This window comes from Lampris incognitus, chromosome 10 (assembly GCF_029633865.1).
Source record: "Lampris incognitus isolate fLamInc1 chromosome 10, fLamInc1.hap2, whole genome shotgun sequence".
Lineage (NCBI taxonomy): Eukaryota > Metazoa > Chordata > Actinopteri > Lampriformes > Lampridae > Lampris > Lampris incognitus.
In genome coordinates, this window is record NC_079220.1 from 8,060,022 (window position 1) to 8,080,929 (window position 20,908).

General features: G+C 45.4%; 1 protein-coding gene across 1 annotated transcript in view; it reads right to left on the reverse strand.

The window, feature by feature from the left end:
* Positions 1-6,288: 6,288 nt before the first annotated feature.
* Positions 6,289-20,908, reverse strand: part of fam83fa (family with sequence similarity 83 member Fa) — a 29,781-nt gene continuing 15,161 nt past the window's right edge. The window contains exons 3-5 of the mRNA XM_056288705.1: positions 14,922-15,043; positions 7,611-8,404; positions 6,289-6,338 (exon numbers count right to left, since the gene is read on the reverse strand). Of these exons, the coding sequence (XP_056144680.1) occupies positions 6,289-6,338; positions 7,611-8,404; positions 14,922-15,043 (966 nt within the window). The remainder of the gene's footprint in view (positions 6,339-7,610; positions 8,405-14,921; positions 15,044-20,908) is intronic.

A 20,908-nucleotide genomic window follows, 5' to 3' on the forward strand; every position in this document is an offset into this window, starting at 1 on the left:
ATGGCCGAGAGAGAGAGAGATTATTTTTTTTGACACTTAGGAGTTTATCTCATTTTCTCTAACACTGAACGTAATTGTCACTTTGAGTTTCACACTAAAAGGAAAACTAAATCGTTTGTTGTTTCGTGTTGGAACATCCAGGGTCTGAGGTCCCCTGCTTTTGGCCTTAGAAGCAGGACCCCGGACTTGACCAGAGAGTCAGGAGCTGCAGGTGTGTTTATTTTACAGGAGACTTGGAGTAGAGGAGACATGTCCCCTGGTTGTCCCGTGGGCTACAGAGAGACAGTGTTCCCATCTAGCAAGCTGAAAGGAGTGACCCAGGGCAGAGTCTCAGGAGGAATGCTCATTTGCTACAAGGCAAATCTTGTACACTCAATAGAATTAATTAACAAAGGCACATTTTCAATTTGGGTCAAAATAAAAAGAGAGGTTGTCTCCACAGATAAAGACATATTCTTGTGTGCAGCATACCCCCCCCCCAACAGAATCTCCTTATTATAATGAAAATAGTTTCTCAATTGTTGAAGGCGAGATCAGTCACCACCAGACACAGGGAAGTGTACTGATCTGTGGAGACCTTAATGCCAGGACAGGTCTAGAATCAGACTATCAACCCACAGAGAGACAAACCTATAACTGGCCAAGTCAGCACTTCCCTCCCCTCATATCCCCACAGGAACAACTTTTGGGGACCCTTTTGATCACCACACACACAACTCTCTTCTTGGCAAAAGCACAGTAGATTACAATATCACAGACCTAGACCCCTTCTGTCTGAGAGCATTCACAGTCAGCCCCCAAACACCCTTATCTGATCATAGTCAAATTACTCTATACATTAGAAAGATGGTAACAGACCCTCATGCAGCAGAACCCAATAAACTGAACTATACAAAACAACCTTATAGATGGACCAACAATAGCAAGGATGACTACCAGAAAGTAATTGCACGTCAAATAATTCAATCCCAATTAGACCATTTTCTTTCCACATCATATCCCCACAACAACGGCCTGAATCAGGCTGTACAAGATATCAACAACATATCTGACAATGCGGCAGATTTATCCAATCTGAAAAAGCTTCAGCATCTCCGATCAAAGAAGTCAGCCAATGAAAAGTGGTACGACGCAGACTGCAGGCATCTGAGAAGAACACTCAGAACTTTATCAAATCAAAAACACAGACAACCTGCCAACCCTGAGCTCCGCTGTCAATATTGGGAAACACTGAAATTATACAGAAGAACACTCAGAACTAAAAGGGAACAGCATGCACAACAACAACTTATCGCAATTGAAGAGTCCATTGACTCAAATAATTTCTGGAAAAAATTGGCACTCTTTCAGCAAACCACACGAGGAAGAATTGGCTATTCAAAATGGTGAAACGTGGAAAAAAAACTTTGAAAACCTGTATAGTACTATTACACTGAATTCGGCCCAAAATGATCTCCTCAACAAGCTACAAACCCTAGGATCAGCCATTAAAGACAATCAAAACCATTTAGACTACCAAATTACCGAAGAAGAGCTACAGGCTAGGTTCCAGGCCCTACAACCAAGGAAGGCCAGTGGTCCTGAGGGTATTTTAATGCTGAAATTTAGCAACCATAAGTTTAACATTGCCATATTAAAATCATTCAACCTCGTTCTGAGCACTGGACATTTCCCTGGCATCTGGAGCAAGGGAATTGTCACACCAACCTTTAAAAATGGAAATAAATTTGACCCAAACAATTACCGAGGCATTTGTTTCAGTAGCAACCTGGGGAAGTTCTTCTGCAGCATCCTAAACAGCCGACTGCAAGACTTCCCCAGTGAACATAATGTCCTGAGCAACAGACAAATCGGTTTTACATCACAACATCGAACTAGAGACCATATCTATACCCTCCACACCCTCGTTAATAAACATGTCCATCAAAACAAGAACAAATTTTTCTCTTGCTTTGTAGATTTCAAAAAAGCATTTGACTCAATTTGGCACAACGGTCTGTTTCTGAAATTAATTGAAAAAGGTGTAGGGGGGAAACATATGACACAATCAAAACAATGTATACAAATAATAAATGCGCTGTGAAAATTGCCAATATGGAAACAGATTTTTCCCCCCAAAGTAAGGGGTGTGAAACAGGGCTGCAGTCTCAGCCCCACCCTGTTTAACATTTATATTGATGAACTGGCAAAATCCCTAGAACAATCAGATATCCCTGGTCTCACCCTCTCTGACACAGAAGTTAAATGCCTACTTTTTGCAGATGAACCAATATTATTAGCTCCACCTAAGGAGGCATTACAACAGCAACTGGATCATCTGCCAAACCTCTGTCAGACCTGGGCTCTGACAGTTAATCTGGAAAAAAACACTAGAATTATGGTCTTCCAGAAATGACCCAGGTGTCAGTGAAACCCATCTAGGTTCTTACTAGGCTCCACTGACATAGAACGCACATACAGCTACAAATATTTGGGGCTAATAATTACCTCTACAGGAAATTTCAATCTCACTATTAATGATGTCAGAGACAAGGGAAGAAGGGCTTTCTATACTATAAAAAGTCTTCAAACATAGACATACCTGTTAGAACATGGCTCAAAATATTCAAATCCATAATTGAACCAATGTTACTATATGGTAGTGAAGTGTGGGGTCCTCTTGTAAATCAAGACTTTGAAAAATGGGACAAACACCCGATCGAAACCCTGCACGCTGAGATTAGCATTCTCAGAGTAAACAGGAACACGCCCAACAATGGATGCCGATCAGAACTAGGCCAGTTTGCCCTGTTAATAACGATGCAAAAAAGAGCAATCAAATTCTACCAACACCTAAAAGCAAGTGATCCCAACTTCTACCACTGCAAAGCTCTCAATTACCAAGAGGAGAACAAAGAGAGGAGTACCCTCAGCCAGCTGGTCCTGAGGCTCAGCTCAGCCAACAGCACGAGGCATCAGGACAGCCCTCACACAATCTGGCCCAACCAAATTATAGCTAAAGAAAAAGAAAATTACATTAACCACTGGACATCCATCACAAAAATTCAAAGCAAACTTCAATGTTATGTGGCTCTAAACAGATGGTACACGATGGCAGACTACTGACCACCGTGACCGACCAGAAACTGAGAAAGACATTGACTATGTACAGACTCAGTGATCACAGCTTGGCCATAGTGACTGGCCGACACAGGCAGACCTGCTGCCCAGAGAAGACAGGCTGTGTCAGCTCTGTCCAGAGAGAGACAGGTGGAGACAGAGCAACACTTCCTGCTACAATGTAGCACATACGAAGACTTAAGAACCCAATTCTTCACAAAAATTAAATGTAAATTCCAAGACTTGGACATACTCTCTGACCAGACCAAAATGACTTGGACACACTCTCTGACCAGACCACCATGACTTGGACACACTCTCTGACCAGACCACCATGACTTGGACACACTCTCTGACCAGACCAAAATGACTTGGACACACTCTCTGACCAGACCAACATGACTTGGACACACTCTCTGACCAGACCAACATGACTTGGACACACTCTCTGACCAGACCAACATGACTTGGACACACTCTCTGACCAGACCAAAATGACTTGGACACACTCTGACCAGACCAAAATGACTTGGACACACTCTCTGACCAGACCACCATGACTTGGACACACTCTCTGACCAGACCAAAATGACTTGGACACACTCTCTGACCAGACCAAAGTGCAGCATGTACTTGGGGAGCACAGTGTCAGCTCATAGCTGCAGCGAGACATGGCAGGTCATGTCACAGCCTGAGAGACAAGCAGCACAACACATGACGGCTGTAGTCTCCTCACCACCCATGCTCCACCTTCTGATCTACTTCCGTTTCTCTCTTGTTATGGCTGTTTTATCATTTCTTTATTGATCGTTACAATTTTGTGTTGATGTTCATTATTAGTGTTATTGTGTACCGTTCAAACTGTATTTTTGATGCTTTGGCAACATTGTTGTAAAACTTTCATGCCAATAAAGCCCTTTGAATTGAATTGAATTGAATTGAGAGAGAGAGAGAGAGAGTCACACAAATCCAATTTTATAGAAGATTACAAAGCTTCTTGTATGCTAGCAAGAGTCCTGAGACAACTTGTTCTTATTTAGCGTGATGTGTAAGACGTTGCGATGCCCTGGTGTGTGAACGTCTGTTTTTTTATCTGTAGTTTTCTCTTTATTTACCGCTTCTTCAGAGTCGGTAGAGATCAAGGGGGCAAATTGCTTTGCTTTTTGCAAGACTGAGTTCTCCCACACCCCTGTTGGAAAACCAGGGAGGCCCTTTAACGTCGGCTCGTTTGTGAAAGATATAGATGGAGTGTATGGTGCACTGTTAAATGTACGTGACTAGAAAACTTCAAACCATAATTTTCTGGCGAGACGACGGCTAAACGGAAAATGCTGCAACGACCACAGATGAGTGGACTCGCCAGCCCTTGGCTAACGGGTCGAACCCTTTAGTCGAGCGGTTAACGAAGTCGCCCGTGGCGCGGGAGATTCAAGTTCGCTTCCCGGCTGCGGCGGTTCCCGGCTGCCCCCCTGCCCCGCCCCGAACCCGCTACAGTGTATTCATGTTTTATGCAGATGATGTGCCGTTTTTAGCTGGAAGAGGATCGAACAACCAATCAAACTGCACCGATCGTTTAACTCTTCCGTTTTATTCCATTTCCAAAATCAAGTTTACATTACTTGCGGCCTTGAGTTGTACTCGAGGCCAGAGGTGGAAAAACCCGGTCCAGAAAGTAAAAACCCTAACCGTGTCTTTACTCCATCCACGTATTAAACCAGCTAATTTGGGAAACCAGTCAGTGCAATCCGATGGTTTAGTACATGGGTGGAGTAAAGACACGGTTAGGGTTTTTACTTTCTGGACCGGGGTTTTTCCACCTCTGCTCAAGGCTTCACATTTTCATTTCAACACCGTTTGCTTCGCATTCTGAAGTTTCAACGACAGAAGAAAAAGTACCAAAAAAAAAAAAACACTTAAGTGCAAAATACAAAATGTCCTCACGCTGTTACCGTGAGGGAAACGGGGGGCGCTACAGAGGACAAGAAGGGACACGTTCACTTTGGAGATACAAAGCAGCCGGAAAGGGGCTGCAGTCCATTACACTGACAGTACCAGCGGCTGGCTTCTGAACACGGCGTGAATTATTCATCAGCTACACGACAAGCCCTGACGAATGCTCCGTCCGTCCACCTGCCGGAGCAGGCCCCGGTAACGGGATCCTCCTTAGCGAGGGGACCGCTCATCACTTTTCCTTTCCCCATAGGAACCTGGATGACATCAAGGCACGATGTAAACCACCGACCTGGGTAGGTGGTTTACACCTCTTTCGTAGGTGCAGCCACACAAAACAAGATAGTGTTTTCTTTCACGGCTGTAGTTGGGACGCCACACGAGTCTTTTCTCGAACGGGGAAATTCATTTTAACGACGGCTCATTGTGACAGATGCCGCGTGGTCGGATAGGTGTGACATCGGGACGCGTGGAAGACATTTCCTCGTGGGTTGTTGTGGGCTATTATTTCAGCTCTGGTTGAAAAAGCAAAACAAGGGCGTCCGGGTAGCATAGTGGTCTATTCAGTTGCCTACCGACACGGGGATCGCCGGTTCGAATCCGGTGTGCTACCTCCGGCTTGGTCGGGCGTCCCTACAGACACAATTGGCCGTGTCTTCAGCTGGGCAGCCGGATGTGGGTGTGTGTCCTGGTCGCTGCACTAGCGCCTCCTCTGGTTAGCCGGGGTGCCTGTTCAGGGAGGAGAGGGAACTGGGGGGAGTAGCGTGATCCTCCCACGTGCTACGTCCCCCTGGTGAAACTCCTCACCGTCAGGTGAAAAGAAGCGGCTGGTGACTCCACATGTATGGGAGGAGGCATGTGGTGGTCTGCAGCCCTCCCCGGATCGGCAGAGGGGGCGGAGCAGCGACCGGGACGGCTCGGAAGAGTGGGGTACGGAAGAGTGGGGGTACAACTGGGGAGAAAAAGGGGGGGGGGGAAATCAACAAAAAAAAGATAAATAAGCAATACAAGCTTAGTCGTGGTCGATCCCATAAGGCACTGTGTGGACTATAACGGAAAAAGTTCTGGTCGACTGGGGTGTGACAGGTCAACACCGTGAGGATGGCTGCCGGCCTGCACACTGCTGAGTTCGCCAACATTAAGTGACGTAGAAGTTGTAGGGTGACGCAGCGGCCATGTCGGTGCTGCAGGTTTCATCGAGCTCCTAAAGGTTGCTTACTATCTGTAGCCGTCTGTGGCTCAGGACTGAATGCAGTTCTTCTTTTGATGACGCTTGCGGCCTTTGAATCCTGTTGGCAGAGAAAACAAAGAAGAAGAACAGATGGATGAACTGATAAATGTTCCTCTAAACAAGGCAGGGTAATTAGAGGTTAATCCCTTTTTGTTTTTTTGTTGTATTTTTATCACTTGGGTGTGATTTTTGTAGTCTTTGCCATCATGCACATTGATCATGACGGTGTTTTACTTCGTTTTGGAGATTTTGGACCTGGCAGTCCCGCTGGACACGGTTCTACAAGCAGCCTTTTTGGGGACCATGGAAAACAAGCGTCAGACATGATTCAACAAATCTAATTTAACCAACAACTTGCCTAAAACATGCCCCCCCCCCTTCCCAGTTGTACTTGGCCAATTACCCCACTCTTCCGAGCCGTCCCGGTCGCTGCTCCGCCCCCTCTGCTGATCCGGGGAGGGCTGCAGACTACCACATGCCTCCTCCCATACATGTTGAGTCACCAGCCGCTTCTTTTCACCTGACAGGGAGGAGTTTCACCAGGGGGACGTAGCGCGTGGGAGGATCACGCTATTCCCCCCAGGTCCCCCTCCCCCCCCGAACAGGTGCCCCGACCGACCAGAGGAGGCGCTAGTGCAGCGACCAGGACACATACCCATAACTGGCTTCCCACCCACAGACACGGCCAATTGTGTCTGTAGGGACGCCCGACTAAGCCGGAGGTAACATGGGGATTCGAACCGGGATCCCCAGGTTGGTAGGCAACGGAATAGACCGCTACACCACCCGGACGCCCCTAAAACATGTTTGAAGGGAAAACAAACGTTATTACTCGAAATTTCCAACATGATCAACAATGGTCCATCACATTGCTGGGCTGCTTCCTTGTTCAACTTGCAGGAATGACCACAGCCAAAAGCAATTTTCTTCATAGTGTGAGTGGATCAACCTTATATAAGCTATTGTATAAGATTCATATAGTAACTCAGCTGCAATGGCTTAATATTTCTCTGTTACATATAATTCTATTATTATATAATAGAATAATTCTATAATTCTATTATATAATAACATAATAATAATAATGTAATTCTCTACTACAACGGTAATCGGGTTACACTGGACTTGCTGAAATGTGTCCGACATTTACATTTTGTGGCCCCAAAATATGTTTAAAAGCCGAGTCCGGCGGAGGTCATGTGTCCAAAATCTCCACAATGAAACCGAGTAAAACAATACTACGTATAACCGATACGCACGATGGCAAAAACTGGCAATCGCTAGACAGGTGTAAAGATATGGGATATGATTTGTGTTTTTCTGCACATACCCTCTGCATCTCCTGTGTTGATGGTCTGCAGAGACATACTTCTTGGCCCAAGCTTCGTGGGTTTCTTGATCTTGGATTTCACCAAAGACGGTTTCTCTATTATTTCAAACCGGTCCTCCAACTCACCGGTCTCAGCACCATCGGCCTCTGAGGTTTTGCGGCTCGGGGACGGGTTCTGTGGCGTGACCGTGCCCTCCTCTATAGTCTCTGGGCTACGGTTGATTCCTTTGGCCTTCTGGAAAAGCCTGAAGGAGGTGCGTTGTTTTTTATCTCCGGGGCTGTGCTGCTGCTTCTTCACCCCCCCTTTCCCTTCCCCTTCCTCCACGGGTGAACTGGGTGACTGCGGAGAGACCCTGTCAAGCTTCTCACTACTGCCCCCGCTGGCATTGGGTAACTTTTTCTGCAAGCCATTCGTCTGTGGGAGTCCGCCAGCTGGCAAGTCTCTCTGGGTGGACAGTTCCTGTAAGGAACACGTGCGGGCCAGACTGTTCCCCACCACCAAAGAGTATTTGGGATTGTGATATTTATGCGCAGGCACCTTCAGGTCAGGCTGTCTAAATTCCCCAACAGATACCTGGAAGCGGGAGGTGGAGACAGATAGGGGCTGTATTTGCTCCACCGGCTTCATGACCGGTGCCGGCATAGGGGGCTTGGTGATGTTGAACTCCTTGTAGAGGTCCACTTGTTCAGATGTGGCGTACATCTCCCTGAAGTCGGTGTCAAAGAAGTCCACAATTTGTCCCGACATCACCGTGATCGTGTTCCTGTCTATACGTGAAGATGTCCAGGTGAAGCTGAGGGGGAAAAAAAGAAGCAAAACAAAAAAGGTGATCAGTTTACAGCTTGAGTTTTGGGGCCATTAGCACTAGTAGGGTCTTTAAAGCTCCAATCCAGGAGTTTCTTCTATTAATAACTCCTTATTTTATCCATCTGGACCATGGAGTCAGGTTACATAACCCAGATAGCAAGACTGCAGTGGCCCGGACCCGTCCCACACCCGACACTTCATCCGGCCCACATACCGCGTGGAATGATGGAATTTGGGTGGTCCCGCTTCTGTTTGCCAGATCTGGGCCAGAACCAAGCCATAGCAATGCCGCATGTGCCACATATTTGCCAAAGGTGGCCCATATTTGTTTTGCGATATTTGGGCCATATTCATCATTTACCACACGGGCCACTTCAGGGTCACATCCAGATTACATGTTGCCCAGAGCACCGCATCTTTGCCAAAAAAGGCCCACATTTGATTTGGCATATTTGGGCCATATTTGGTGTTATAAATGTGGGCCACTTCAGGCTCACATCCGTTTCGTCAGGGCCAGAAGAAGGCCAGCAGTGCTGCATCATTGCCTGAAGTGGCCCACACCCAGATGCTATCTGGGTGTCATCTTTACCACGGTTAGAGTTACTCTCTATATACCACTGTTGACATTTACGACCAGGCAGAACAAACACTGGTGCAGCAAACAACTTCCTATTTGAACAGAAAAAGGACCGAAACATGATGGTGACGGGACTTTTACTAGATTAGACTGCTACTGTTAGCTTTGGTCCAAGGATGTATTTTTTTTTTTTTTTTACAAAGGTGGGAACTGTTCACTGCTGAGCTGATGGGACATGAGCAAAAATGGCTGCTACACCTTGTTTGTAGTTCCCATTGCAAGAGGGAGGGACGGATCGAGGAAATCATGGGTTTCAGCTTTAAGGCTAAACACAAACACACGTCAACATGACCACACAGTTCTCACTGATAACAGTGCCTCAGATTGCTCGGCCCGGAAAGGTCCGATGGTTTTGATGTATAATTTGCCCAGAGGTGGGAAAGTAAGTAGTTACGACTAAAACCGGAGACAATGTTCGAAGACCGGCGCTCAAACATCAACCCACCCGCCACATTTCCTGTCACCCCTCACAGTACTATTTAATAAGGCGGAAAATGCCTGAAAAATAACCTATAAAAACAAAGCGCGGATATCTCACTATGCACGAACAGGTTTTTATTCGCACCAAACACGACACCGACTGATGTTTCCTGGTTACCACACATTCAGCTAGCATCTGGCTCAAACGAAAACCTGCGTACTCCATGACCGGCTCTCCATGGCCTATGTTTAGGCTCCATCACATTAAAAGGAACAACAGAAAACCTACTTTTCCTTTTATTTTCCAGCGTCTGCAGTTTTAAGGCACGTGAACATTTTGCATAGTAGATGGCATGTCTCATTTCTGAGCATAAGGGCAGAACCGTACAATGACGTTGACAATCTGTGCTTACAGCGAGGCATTCAGCGCTTTACTGCCCAAAACCTGATACTCGGTTTTAATCACTACGGTTTTTATAATTCATCAACAGTTTTGTGAAATGATTCTGGAACATGTATGGTGTAAATTATTAGGTGCAGAGGCGGATTATGAGACAATGGGCCCCTGGGCACGGACATGTAAAAGACCCCCCCCCACCCCCACCCACCCAGCAGGACAGGTACACTGACTTGCAGCCAACAGCACAATAACTAGATTCACGTGTACGTCAACAGGATTCACAGTCCACATACACACAGTTAACGCCAACAGCATATTAACTAAGACACACATTCACCTGCAGTTTCCTTCAGTTATTCAGTAGGACTTAGAAGGATATAGACACCGACCAGAATACATGATGAAAATTCCTGCGGTGAACAGAATGGTTCACAGTCAACGAAGAAGGTCGCTAAGTGAGGGCTGCATGATTTCTTCAATGCTGTGACATCCGCCGCCACCCTATTCCCCCTCCCCCCCCGATAGCTCCGTATCGCGGTCTGCCCAGAGGAGTTGGAACTGTGGCAGATGAAATGTACTGACCATGATATGCTCACTAAGCCAGGTTTCAGTGGGACACAGGGGGGCAGATCTGGAAAAGTCCGAGTTTTTTCTGTTTATGAGTAGCAGTTCATCCATTTTGTTGGCCAGAGAGTGGACATTCCGAGGCTTAAAAGCTCTCCTCTGCTGTATGTGATCAAGCCTGGGCTGAAGAGGCATTAAAACACCTGGCTGATCATATTACAAACATGGAGCACAAACATCCAGACTCCCTACTCATTATCCTTGGGGGATTTTAACAGAACAAACCTCAGCCATGAACTGCCAGAATACGGACAGCATGGTAAATGTCCCACCAGAGACAAAAACACTCTGGATTATTGCTACACAATATTAAAGGGCGCCTATCACTCTGTCCCCCATGCAGCCCTGGGCCTCTCTGATCACTGTCTGATTCCTCTTATCCCAACCTACAGGCAGAAATTAAAATCTGCAAAACCTGTGGTTAAACCTGTGAAGAAATGGACCAATGAGTCAAAACTGGAGCTCCAGGCCTGCCTCGACTGCACTGACTGGAGGGTTTTTGAGGCTGCATCTACAGACCCGGATGAACCAATGGACACTGTGTCATCTTACATAAGCTTTTGTGAGGACATGTGTGCGCCCCCCAAGACCTTCTGTTCCTTTAACAACAATAAGCCCAGGTTTAAACTCAGGCAGCTTCGTCGGGCCAAAGGGGAAGCCTACAGGAGTGGATAGGATACGGTATAACAAAGCCAGAAATGTACTCACAAAGGAGATCAGGGTGGCAAAAAGGTGCTACTCTGAAAAGATGAAAAACAGGCTTACTGCCAACAACCCAGCAACAGTCTGTAGTGGTATGAGAGGCATTACCAACTACAGGCGACCATCCCCCCCCCCCCCCCCCCACACTGCAGGGAATCATCAACTGGCTGATGACCTAAATGGGTTTTATTGCAGGTTTGAAAAACAAATGTTCACACCCCGCACCCTCTCTGACCACTACACACAACCAACTGCACTCTCTGCCAGCCACTCCCCCCCTCCCCACTGAACCCCCACCCACACTCAGGATCTGTGTTGAGGAGGTGCGCCAGCTCTTCCAGAGACAGAAGACCAGGAAGGCACCTGACCCGGATGGCGTGTCACCCTCCGGTCTGAAGGTCTGTGCTGACCAGCTGGCCCCCATTTTCACACTGATTCTCAACAGATCACTGGAGCGGTGTGAAGCCCCTTCCTGCTTCAAGAGCCCCACTATCATCCCGGTCCCCAAGACACCCCATATCACAGAGTTAAATGACTACAGGCCCATTGCCCTAACGTCTGTGGTCATGAAATCCTTCGAGAGACTGGCGTTGGCCCACCTGAAGGAAATCACAGGCCTCCTGCTCAACCCCCTGCAGCTTGCCTACCGAGCACACAGGTCAGTGGAGGATGCAGTCGACATGGGATTGCACTACATCTTCCAACACCTCGACTCCCCAGGGACATACACAAGGGTCCTGTTTGTGCACTTCAGCTCAGTGTTCAACACCATTGCCCTAGATTTCCTCTACTCTAAAATCATCTGGCTCACTGTCCCAGACCCCATCTTCCAGTAGATTAAAAACTTACTGACAGACAGGAGGCAGCTGGTGAGGCTGGGGGGGAATCACATCCAGCACCTGGACAATCAGCACTGGTGCCCCCCAGGGATGTGTGTTCTCCCCTCTACTCTTCTTCCTCTACACAAATGACTGCACTTCAGGTGACCCATCTGTTAAACTCCTGAAGTTTGCGGATGACACAACCACCGTTGGCCTTATCTGGGATGGTGATGAGTCTGCATATAGATGGGAGGATGATCAGCTGGCCCTCTGGTGCGGCCATAACAACCTGAAGCTGAACATGCTGAAAACAGAGGAGACTACAGTGGACTTCGGGAGGAGCCCCCCCCCCCCCCCAACGCTGCCCTCCTCCCACCATACTCGACAGCACGTTGCCTATGGTGAAAACCTACAGATTTCTGGGTTCCACAATCTCGCAGGGCCTAAGGTGGGCATCCAACAGAGGCACAATCATCAAAAAGGCACAGCAGAGGATGTACTTTCTCTGCCAGCTCAAGAAGTTCAACCTGACTCAGGAACTGCTGATTCAGTTCTACATTGCAATAATCCAATCTGCCGTCTGCACATCCATCACTTTCTGGTTTGGATCGGCCACCAAACAGGACAGGGACAGACTACAATGGACAGTTAGGTCTCCAGAGAAAATCATTGATGCCAACCTGCCCTCCATTCAGGACTTATATGCCTCCAGACTCAGGAACATCACTGCAGACCCATAGCACCCTGGTCACAACCTGTCACAACTCGTCCCCTCTAGTAGGCGCTACAGAGCACTGTACCCCAAAACAACCAGATATAAAAGCAGTTTCTTTCCGTGGGCTGTCATTCAAATGATCGCTTAACACCGTCAATAAATCCAACCATTTTGTATAAACTGTACTGTACATTGTACGTATACTGGTACGCTCTGTCATGTCCATCTACCTCAGTCATGTATGTAAGTAACCTGCTCACATCTATAGCAGCATCTCTGATATATTCTCTGCACCATTGCACTTTATCACCTTTTATTTCGCCTATATAAATCAATCCTTGTGTATATATCTGAAGATTGTTGTGTTGTAGTGTTGTTACTGAGAAAGCCACCAAACTGGAGTCAAATTCCATGTATGTGCAAACCTACATGGCCAATAAACATGATTCTGATTCTGATTCTTAAGCTTCCAGGTCCATTCCAGTTCTTCCTTCAGCCTGTGGTACTTCTCTGTCTTTTCGTGCTCCTTCATTCTGATTTTGCTGTCAGCTGGGGTTGCTACACCTATCACTACTGCTCTCTTCTGCCCCTTGTCAACAACTGCTTTTTCTGATCGTTTTATTGTGATTATCAAGTTTCTTATTGTGTTTTTGAAAGTTATTGAGCCTATCAATATCATTAATTACTTATAGATCTTATAGATTTTATTCCACATTTAGCTCCCTGGAATGAAGGTTTTCTGGCATGACGCAGGTCTCAGTTAGAGCAAGAAAGTTGAGGGAGAGCAAGGATGCGTAGCCTGAGATAAACTCAGCTTTCAGCACTGCAGACTGGCAATTCCAGAGCCCTCCCATCACCACTTGCTCAACGTGAGTAGAGAGAGTGGGATAGATGAGATTGGTAGGGTCGCAGTGCCTAGGAGTGACCCAATGTCTATGCCAGCCCCGGGAAGAGGAAAGGACAGGAATGCGAAGGAAACACATAGTCTATACTAGGTACACAAAATACAGATGAATGACCGGATCTAAAAAGAGCAGTCCTTGCTGGACGAAGTCTTGGCTTGAAAAAGTTCACTCTAGCCTTCGTTGAACCTAGGCCCTCGGCTTGTTTGCCTGTCGCTTGGAAGCAACAATAGATATGTGTGTAGATATATATATATATATATATATATATATATATATATATATTCATTCATCCATTTTCTAAACCACTTATCCTGCTCTCAGGGTCGCAGGAGCCTATCCCAGCAGTGATTGGGCAGCAGGCGGAGAGACACCCTGGACAGGCCGCCAGACTATCAGACTAGTACGGCCGATTCACCTGACTTACATGTCTTTGGACTGTGGGAGGAAACTGGAGCACCCGCAGACACGGGGTGAACATGCAAACTCCACACAGGACGACCCCCAAGGTTGGACTACCCCGGGGCTCAAACCCAGGACCTTCTTACTGTGAGGCGACCGCGCTAACCACTGCGCCACCATACCACCATACATATATATATATATATATATATATATATATATATATACATATCACACAATATCTGCATATGCAAAAATACCATGTTTAAGAATCCAACTGAGGTTCATCATGTGGAACAGTTTGGTAATGTAAAGTATAATATCAAACCAAAAATTGTTTTCAAATGACACTCCGTCAAGTATTTCAGACCTCATTTTGTGAGAAATTTCATGAAATAAGATTCTGACCATTAACTTGGACAACAAAATTGTGAATCACGATGACAATGTCCGAATTTGATCCTGATACAACTGAAATATCATTGAGAGAGGCCTAATAATCTTCAATTGTTGATCAGCCCTAACATAACAAGTACACAAACTGATTCAACACAAAATTCACTTTAATGCAATGGAGCAAACTAACTTACGACTTTGGCATGTGCGCTGGTTGGAAATCATACGAATACTCTACTCGGATGATATTTTTCCTGATCAGGACAAAAATATCCATTGGTATTTTTGAAAATGGAAAGTGTACTTATTTTCAAAACCCTGCACAGTACTCGAGACTTATTCCACCACAAGGAAAGCAGATACTGCTGCACTGTTCTGGATCTGAAGAGTGACGCGAGCTTAGTTGGGGCGCTGAAGAATACCTCAACCCTGAACCCTGGAGTGTGTAGCAACGGGTGAAGCACGCTCGATGACATACACTCACCTGTAGGACCCAAACATGACTTTTTCTCCATCCACCAGCATGTATTTGGAGCACAGTGAGCCCGGCAGCTTGCCGAAGGACAGGGCCATCCCAGTGCCTTTCACTGTCCGCACACGCAGGTTCTGCAAGAAAAGACCCACTCAATTTCACAATTGGCTTGCTGGTCTCTCCCTCTCTCTCTCGCACACAAACACACACGTGGACCACAGTCAAATGAGTCAACCATAGCTATCAAATATACTGTCGCTCTATCACACACATGAGCTGAATAAGTGAAATGCCAAGTCAAGCGGCATCAACGGCTCACACAGCAATGCAACCAACCAGCACAAACTCTGTGAGAGAGAGAGAGAGACTGACTTTTAAAAGCTCCTTAATTAAAATACTGAGAAAGATGCATTGAAACCCGATACTGGCATTGGCCAATGTTTCAGAAAGTGCACCCCCCCACCCCACCCCCCCCACACACACACACACCAGAGATGGGCAGTATTTCAATGAAATGTATTTAAAATACTAGTTAATTACTTTTGAGTATTTCGCAATTTGCATTTTGCTGGAGAGAGAAAAAAAAAGATCTAATCTGTAACAAAATGTTTTAAGAGCTTGTATTTGTGTATTTGAAATACTTGAAATGCAATTTGTAATGTTGTTTTATTCTCAAATAAGACACATTTTTATCCCCAGGTTTCAACAGTAGGGGGAAAAAACTGTGCAACAATTAGCCTGATGACAGTCTTTGGCTCAATGCAAGTGGATCATGTTGCATGTCCTGTCGGGTCCAGCAATGCACTCATTGTGAACTACCATATTTCATTTGTGCTCCTTGTGACCAGGAGCTCGAGCAAAGACGCTGCTTTGGTGTTTAATGTCCCCTAAGATCAGGGGCTCTCAAGTCTCACGCATTGGGCGTGAGACACGCATTTCAACTCGTTCACACGCTCACACCTTGTATTTCTCACGCAGAGAACCAGGGTAACGCCCACCAAGTTGCGCCGCTATTCTCGATAACAGCGGAACAGGTGGGAATCAAGCGGATTCCCCATAGCGTTGAGAAGGGCCTGCCACGCACCAGCCAATCAAATTAAAGAATATAGCTGCCGAACAGCCAATCAAATGATAGCATTGCTGTATCCGGGTAAGATTTAGATATCCCCGCTACAACAACTTGACAGAAGAGGACAGCCAGCTACTAACTTAGTCACAAATCCGAGGTAGGACGACGACGACGTGGGAGAAGACCACATCCTATGTGTACAGTAAGTTATCTCGTCATCTGAGATAACTTGTCTCTTTTTTACTCTCTGTGAATATTGTGTCCAGGCATTTGGTTTAACCAGAGTGTGTGAACTAGCCTAGCTAGCTTAGGGTGACCAAACGGCCTCTTTTCCCCAGACATGTCCTGGGGGGGCGGGTTATAAATTCAGGAAAATGTCCAGTTTTCTGTGGTAGGTTTGCGTGTTGCTGAACTGTTATATATTATATTTTTACCCATCTCAAGCAAGCCAGCTGCTTTACCAGCGATGTTAATGGCAAGACACTGCTACTTCATATAATTTACTTTTTTTTTTTTTCCTGGTTGCTATGAGCTCTCCGTTTCCATGGAAATACATTTGGAATATTCAAAAAAGTGAGATTCATGAGCTTGGTGTTTTACTGTAAGACAGATTGTAACCTGATGTAAACTACTAGTAAGACCCGTTAGCCCCTAGCTAACGGGTCTGACCCTTTAGCCGAGCGGTTAGTGACGTCGCCTTGCAACCCTGTCGTTTGTATTCATAGCGAACATGTATACGGGTTTACTGCGCATATTAAGCAACGTTCTCCTGTTCTCGTTCAGGTCACCAGTTCTATCTGCACTTAAAAAAAATGATGAATTAAATAAATATTGTTATTTGTATGAATTTATGTGTCATTTATCAGATCAGACCCCCGTCCCCACCCCAACCAAACCCCCACCACCGCCGCCGCCAAAATCTCACTCTGACCTCAGTTCAAAACTTGAGAGCCCTGCCTGAAATAAAGACATGTAATCAAGTTATAATCAGATATTGCATGCTAAGGCAAGCTTTCTGAATGACTCTAAAGAAGAAAAGAGCAATTAGCAAATAAATGTGCTCTAGAACTGGCAAATATACTTACTAGCTAGTAACGTTAGCATATGTTACTAGCTAGTAATATTAGCTGGTATGCTAACGTTACTAGCTAGTAACGTTAGCATACCAGCTAACGTCACAGACATGCTCAGGCAGCCTGGGACAGTGGCATCTCGTGGTTAGTCATCATATGGGAAGCTTCGTTAGCTAGATGAATTGTTAGCAACTTCTTTAACTCGGCAAAATTGATTTATAGCATAGCTACATTTAGGCGTTTTATAGGGGCCGTTCTTAATAGTTGTCGGGGAAATACACTACCGTTAAAAAGTTTGGGATCACATTGAAATGTCCATATTTTTGAAGGAAAAGCACTGTACTGTTCAATGAAGATAACTTTAAACTAGTCTTAACTTTAAAGAAATACACTCTATACATTGCTAATGTGGTAAATGACTATTCTAGCTGCAAATGTCTGGTTTTTGGTGCAATATCTACATAGGTGTATAGAGGCCCATTTCAAGCAACTATCACTCCAGTGTTCTAATGGTACAATGTGTTTGCTCATTGGCTCAGAAGGCTAATTGATGATTAGAAAACCCTTGTGCAATCATGTTCACACATCTGAAAACAGTTTAGCTCGTTACAGAAGCTACAAAACTGACCTTCCTTTGAGCAGATTGAGTTTCTGGAGCATCACATTTGTGGGGTCAATTAAACGCTCAAAATGGCCAGAAAAAGAGAACTTTCATCTGAAACTCGACAGTCTATTCTTGTTCTTAGAAATGAAGGCTATTCCATGCGAGAAATTGCTAAGAAATTGAAGATTTCCTACACCGGTGTGTACTACTCCCTTCAGAGGACAGCACAAACAGGCTCTAACCAGAGTAGAAAAAGAAGTGGGAGGCCGCGTTGCACAACTGAGCAAGAAGATAAGTACATTAGAGTCTCTAGTTTGAGAAACAGACGCCTCACAGGTCCCCAACTGGCATCTTCATTAAATAGTACCCGCAAAACACCAGTGTCAACATCTACAGTGAAGAGGCGGCTGCGGGATTCTGGGCTTCAGGGCAGAGTGGCAAAGAAAAAGCCATATCTGAGACTGACCAATAAAAGAAAAAGATTAAGATGGGCAAAAGAACACAGACATTGGACAGAGGAAGACTGGAAAAAAGTGTTGTGGACGGATGAATCCAAGTTTGAGGTGTTTGGATCACAAAGAAGAACGTTTGTGAGACGCAGAACAAATGAAAAGATGCTGGAAGAATGCCTGACGCCATCTGTTAAGCATGGTGGAGGTAATGTGATGGTCTGGGGTTGCTTTGGTGCTGGTAAGGTGGGAGATTTGTACAGGGTAAAAGGGATTCTGAATAAGGAAGGCTATCACTCCATTTTGCAACGCCATGCCATACCCAGTGGACAGCGCTTGATTGGAGCCAATTTCATCCTACAACAGGACAATGACCCTAAACACACCTCCAAATTGTGCAAGAACTATTTAGAGCAGAAGCAGGCAGCTGGTATTCTATCGGTAATGGAGTGGCCAGCGCAGTCACCAGATCTGAACCCCATTGAGCTGTTGTGGGAGCAGCTTGACCGTATGGTACGCAAGAAGTGCCCATCCAACCAATCCAACTTGTGGGAGCTGCTTCTGGAAGCGTGGGGTGCAATTTCTCCAGATTACCTCAACAAATTAACAGCTAGAATGCCAAAGGTCTGCAATGCTGTAATTGCTGCAAATGGAGGATTCTTTGACGAAAGCAAAGTTTGATGTAAAAAAAATCTTATTTCAAATACAAATCATTATTTCTAACCTTGTCAATGTCTTGACTCTATTTTCTATTCATTTCACAACATATGGTGGTGAATAAGTGTGACTTTTCATGGAAAACACAAAATTGTTTGGGTGATCCCAAACTTTTGAACGGTAGTGTAGCTTGGGCAGTCCTATTGAGGATAAGGATAACATTTTACAGTGTTTGCTATGTCAAAGGATGGTCAGGTTAAAGAAAACTCATCATGGATTTTAAGAAAGAAATTCATGTCCATTATTATTCCATTATCCAAACCGCTTATCCTGCTCTCAGGGTCGCGAGGATGCTGGAGCCTATCCCAGCAGTCACTGGGCAGTAGGTGGGGAGACACCCTTGACAGGCTGCCAGTCCATCACAGGGCCAACACACACACACCTAGGGAGAATTTAGTATGGCTGATTCACCTGACATGCATGCCTTTGGACTGTGGGAGGAAACCAGAGCACCCGGAGGAAACACACACACAGACATGGGGAGAACATGCAAACTCCACACAGAGGACGACCCGGGATGACCCCCAAGGTTGGACTACCCTGGGGCTCGAACCCAGGTCCTTCTTTCTGTGAGGCGATCACGCTATCCACTGCGCCATCCTAAATGGAGGACAAGATATGGAATATCTGTGAAGAACTAAGTAATTAAAAAATGAGGACACAGCATAACACTTCATGTTGGTGCTACTTATAACCAAAGTGTTTCTAAGTAAACTCAGGTATCATACAAAGAAAGTTAAGTAGATATTTTTCTCAGGCTTACTAACACTTTTCATGTAATATTTGATGCTATTAACAAAACAACTTTTACTACTACTACAGTATTAAAAACAGATTGTATTACTGCTACCTATCTACCTGCCTGCCTGCCCACCCTACCTACCTACCTACCTACCTACCTACCTACCTACCTACCTGTGCCCTTGTGCGCCTGTGTCCATGCGTACATTGATTTGCTGAGTCAGCTGGCCTGACACCTCATTCCAGCAGACATAGTGTTAGAAAGCCATGTATCAATTAAAAATCTTTCATTCTGATCTTTACTCTAAAGCTAAATGTTGTTCATCTTTTTGTACAAACGTTTTACAATATGGATTATAGAGTTCAGACAATTCAAAGTGAATTGAACCCATTCCTGGATAATGCTTAAGTGACACATACGTCTATTATGTGAGTTGTTAGTGTTTTTTGGATGCTGTTGGTTTTAAGTTTCAGCTGGTAGGCCTCATCAATTTAATGGTATCTTTATACATTTTTCTTTAGGTGGAAGTCAGTCGTCTTGGGGATGAGTGGCAGTGAGCCATCAGAGCCTGGCCAGGCTGGCCCATCATCTGCCACATCTGCAGAAGAAGAAGCCACACCAATGCTCAAATGTGCAATGCTGGAAAGGAAATACTTCCAAATAGTGAAGAAGATCCCAAACGGAAAGACAGATGCTGAGTGTCAGCCGTGCACTAACAAAAAAGTCATGATATGTGGCTCTCTTACAGCGACATAAAAATGTAAAACCCACTTGAGACGAACGCACCCTAACAAAATAAAGGAAATTGAAGACCACAGAAAGGAATTTGCCAGTGGGAAAAGCAAAAAAAAAAAAAAACAGGGTCATATACAAACAAGCTACTCTTTTTGAACATGGTCCAGTGACACAAAATAAAATTGACTCTCTCGTCACATCCTGTCATGAAAGGCGTGTACCCCTTGGCCACCGTTGAGCATAAATAATTCATAGTCTTAGTACAGAAACTTTGCAGTACAGTTAAGTGCTTAAGTTATGTCCAGGAGGACACTTGGGGGAGGAGGATCGACGAAGACTAATAATAAAACAGCAAATTTGAAGGAGAGACTTAAGAGCACACAACATGTTTACACCGCTGCAGATTTCTGGTCAACTAAAAAAAACACGTTATATGGGAGTCACTGTACATTGGATTCAATCAGACACGCTAGAACGTGAATTGGCTGCGCTTGCTTGCAGATATTTGCCCAGTCCACATACCTACAATCACAATGCAGAACTACTGGAGGAAACACGTTGAGAATATGGACTCACAACTGACACTATTGTGGCTACTGTAACTGACAAT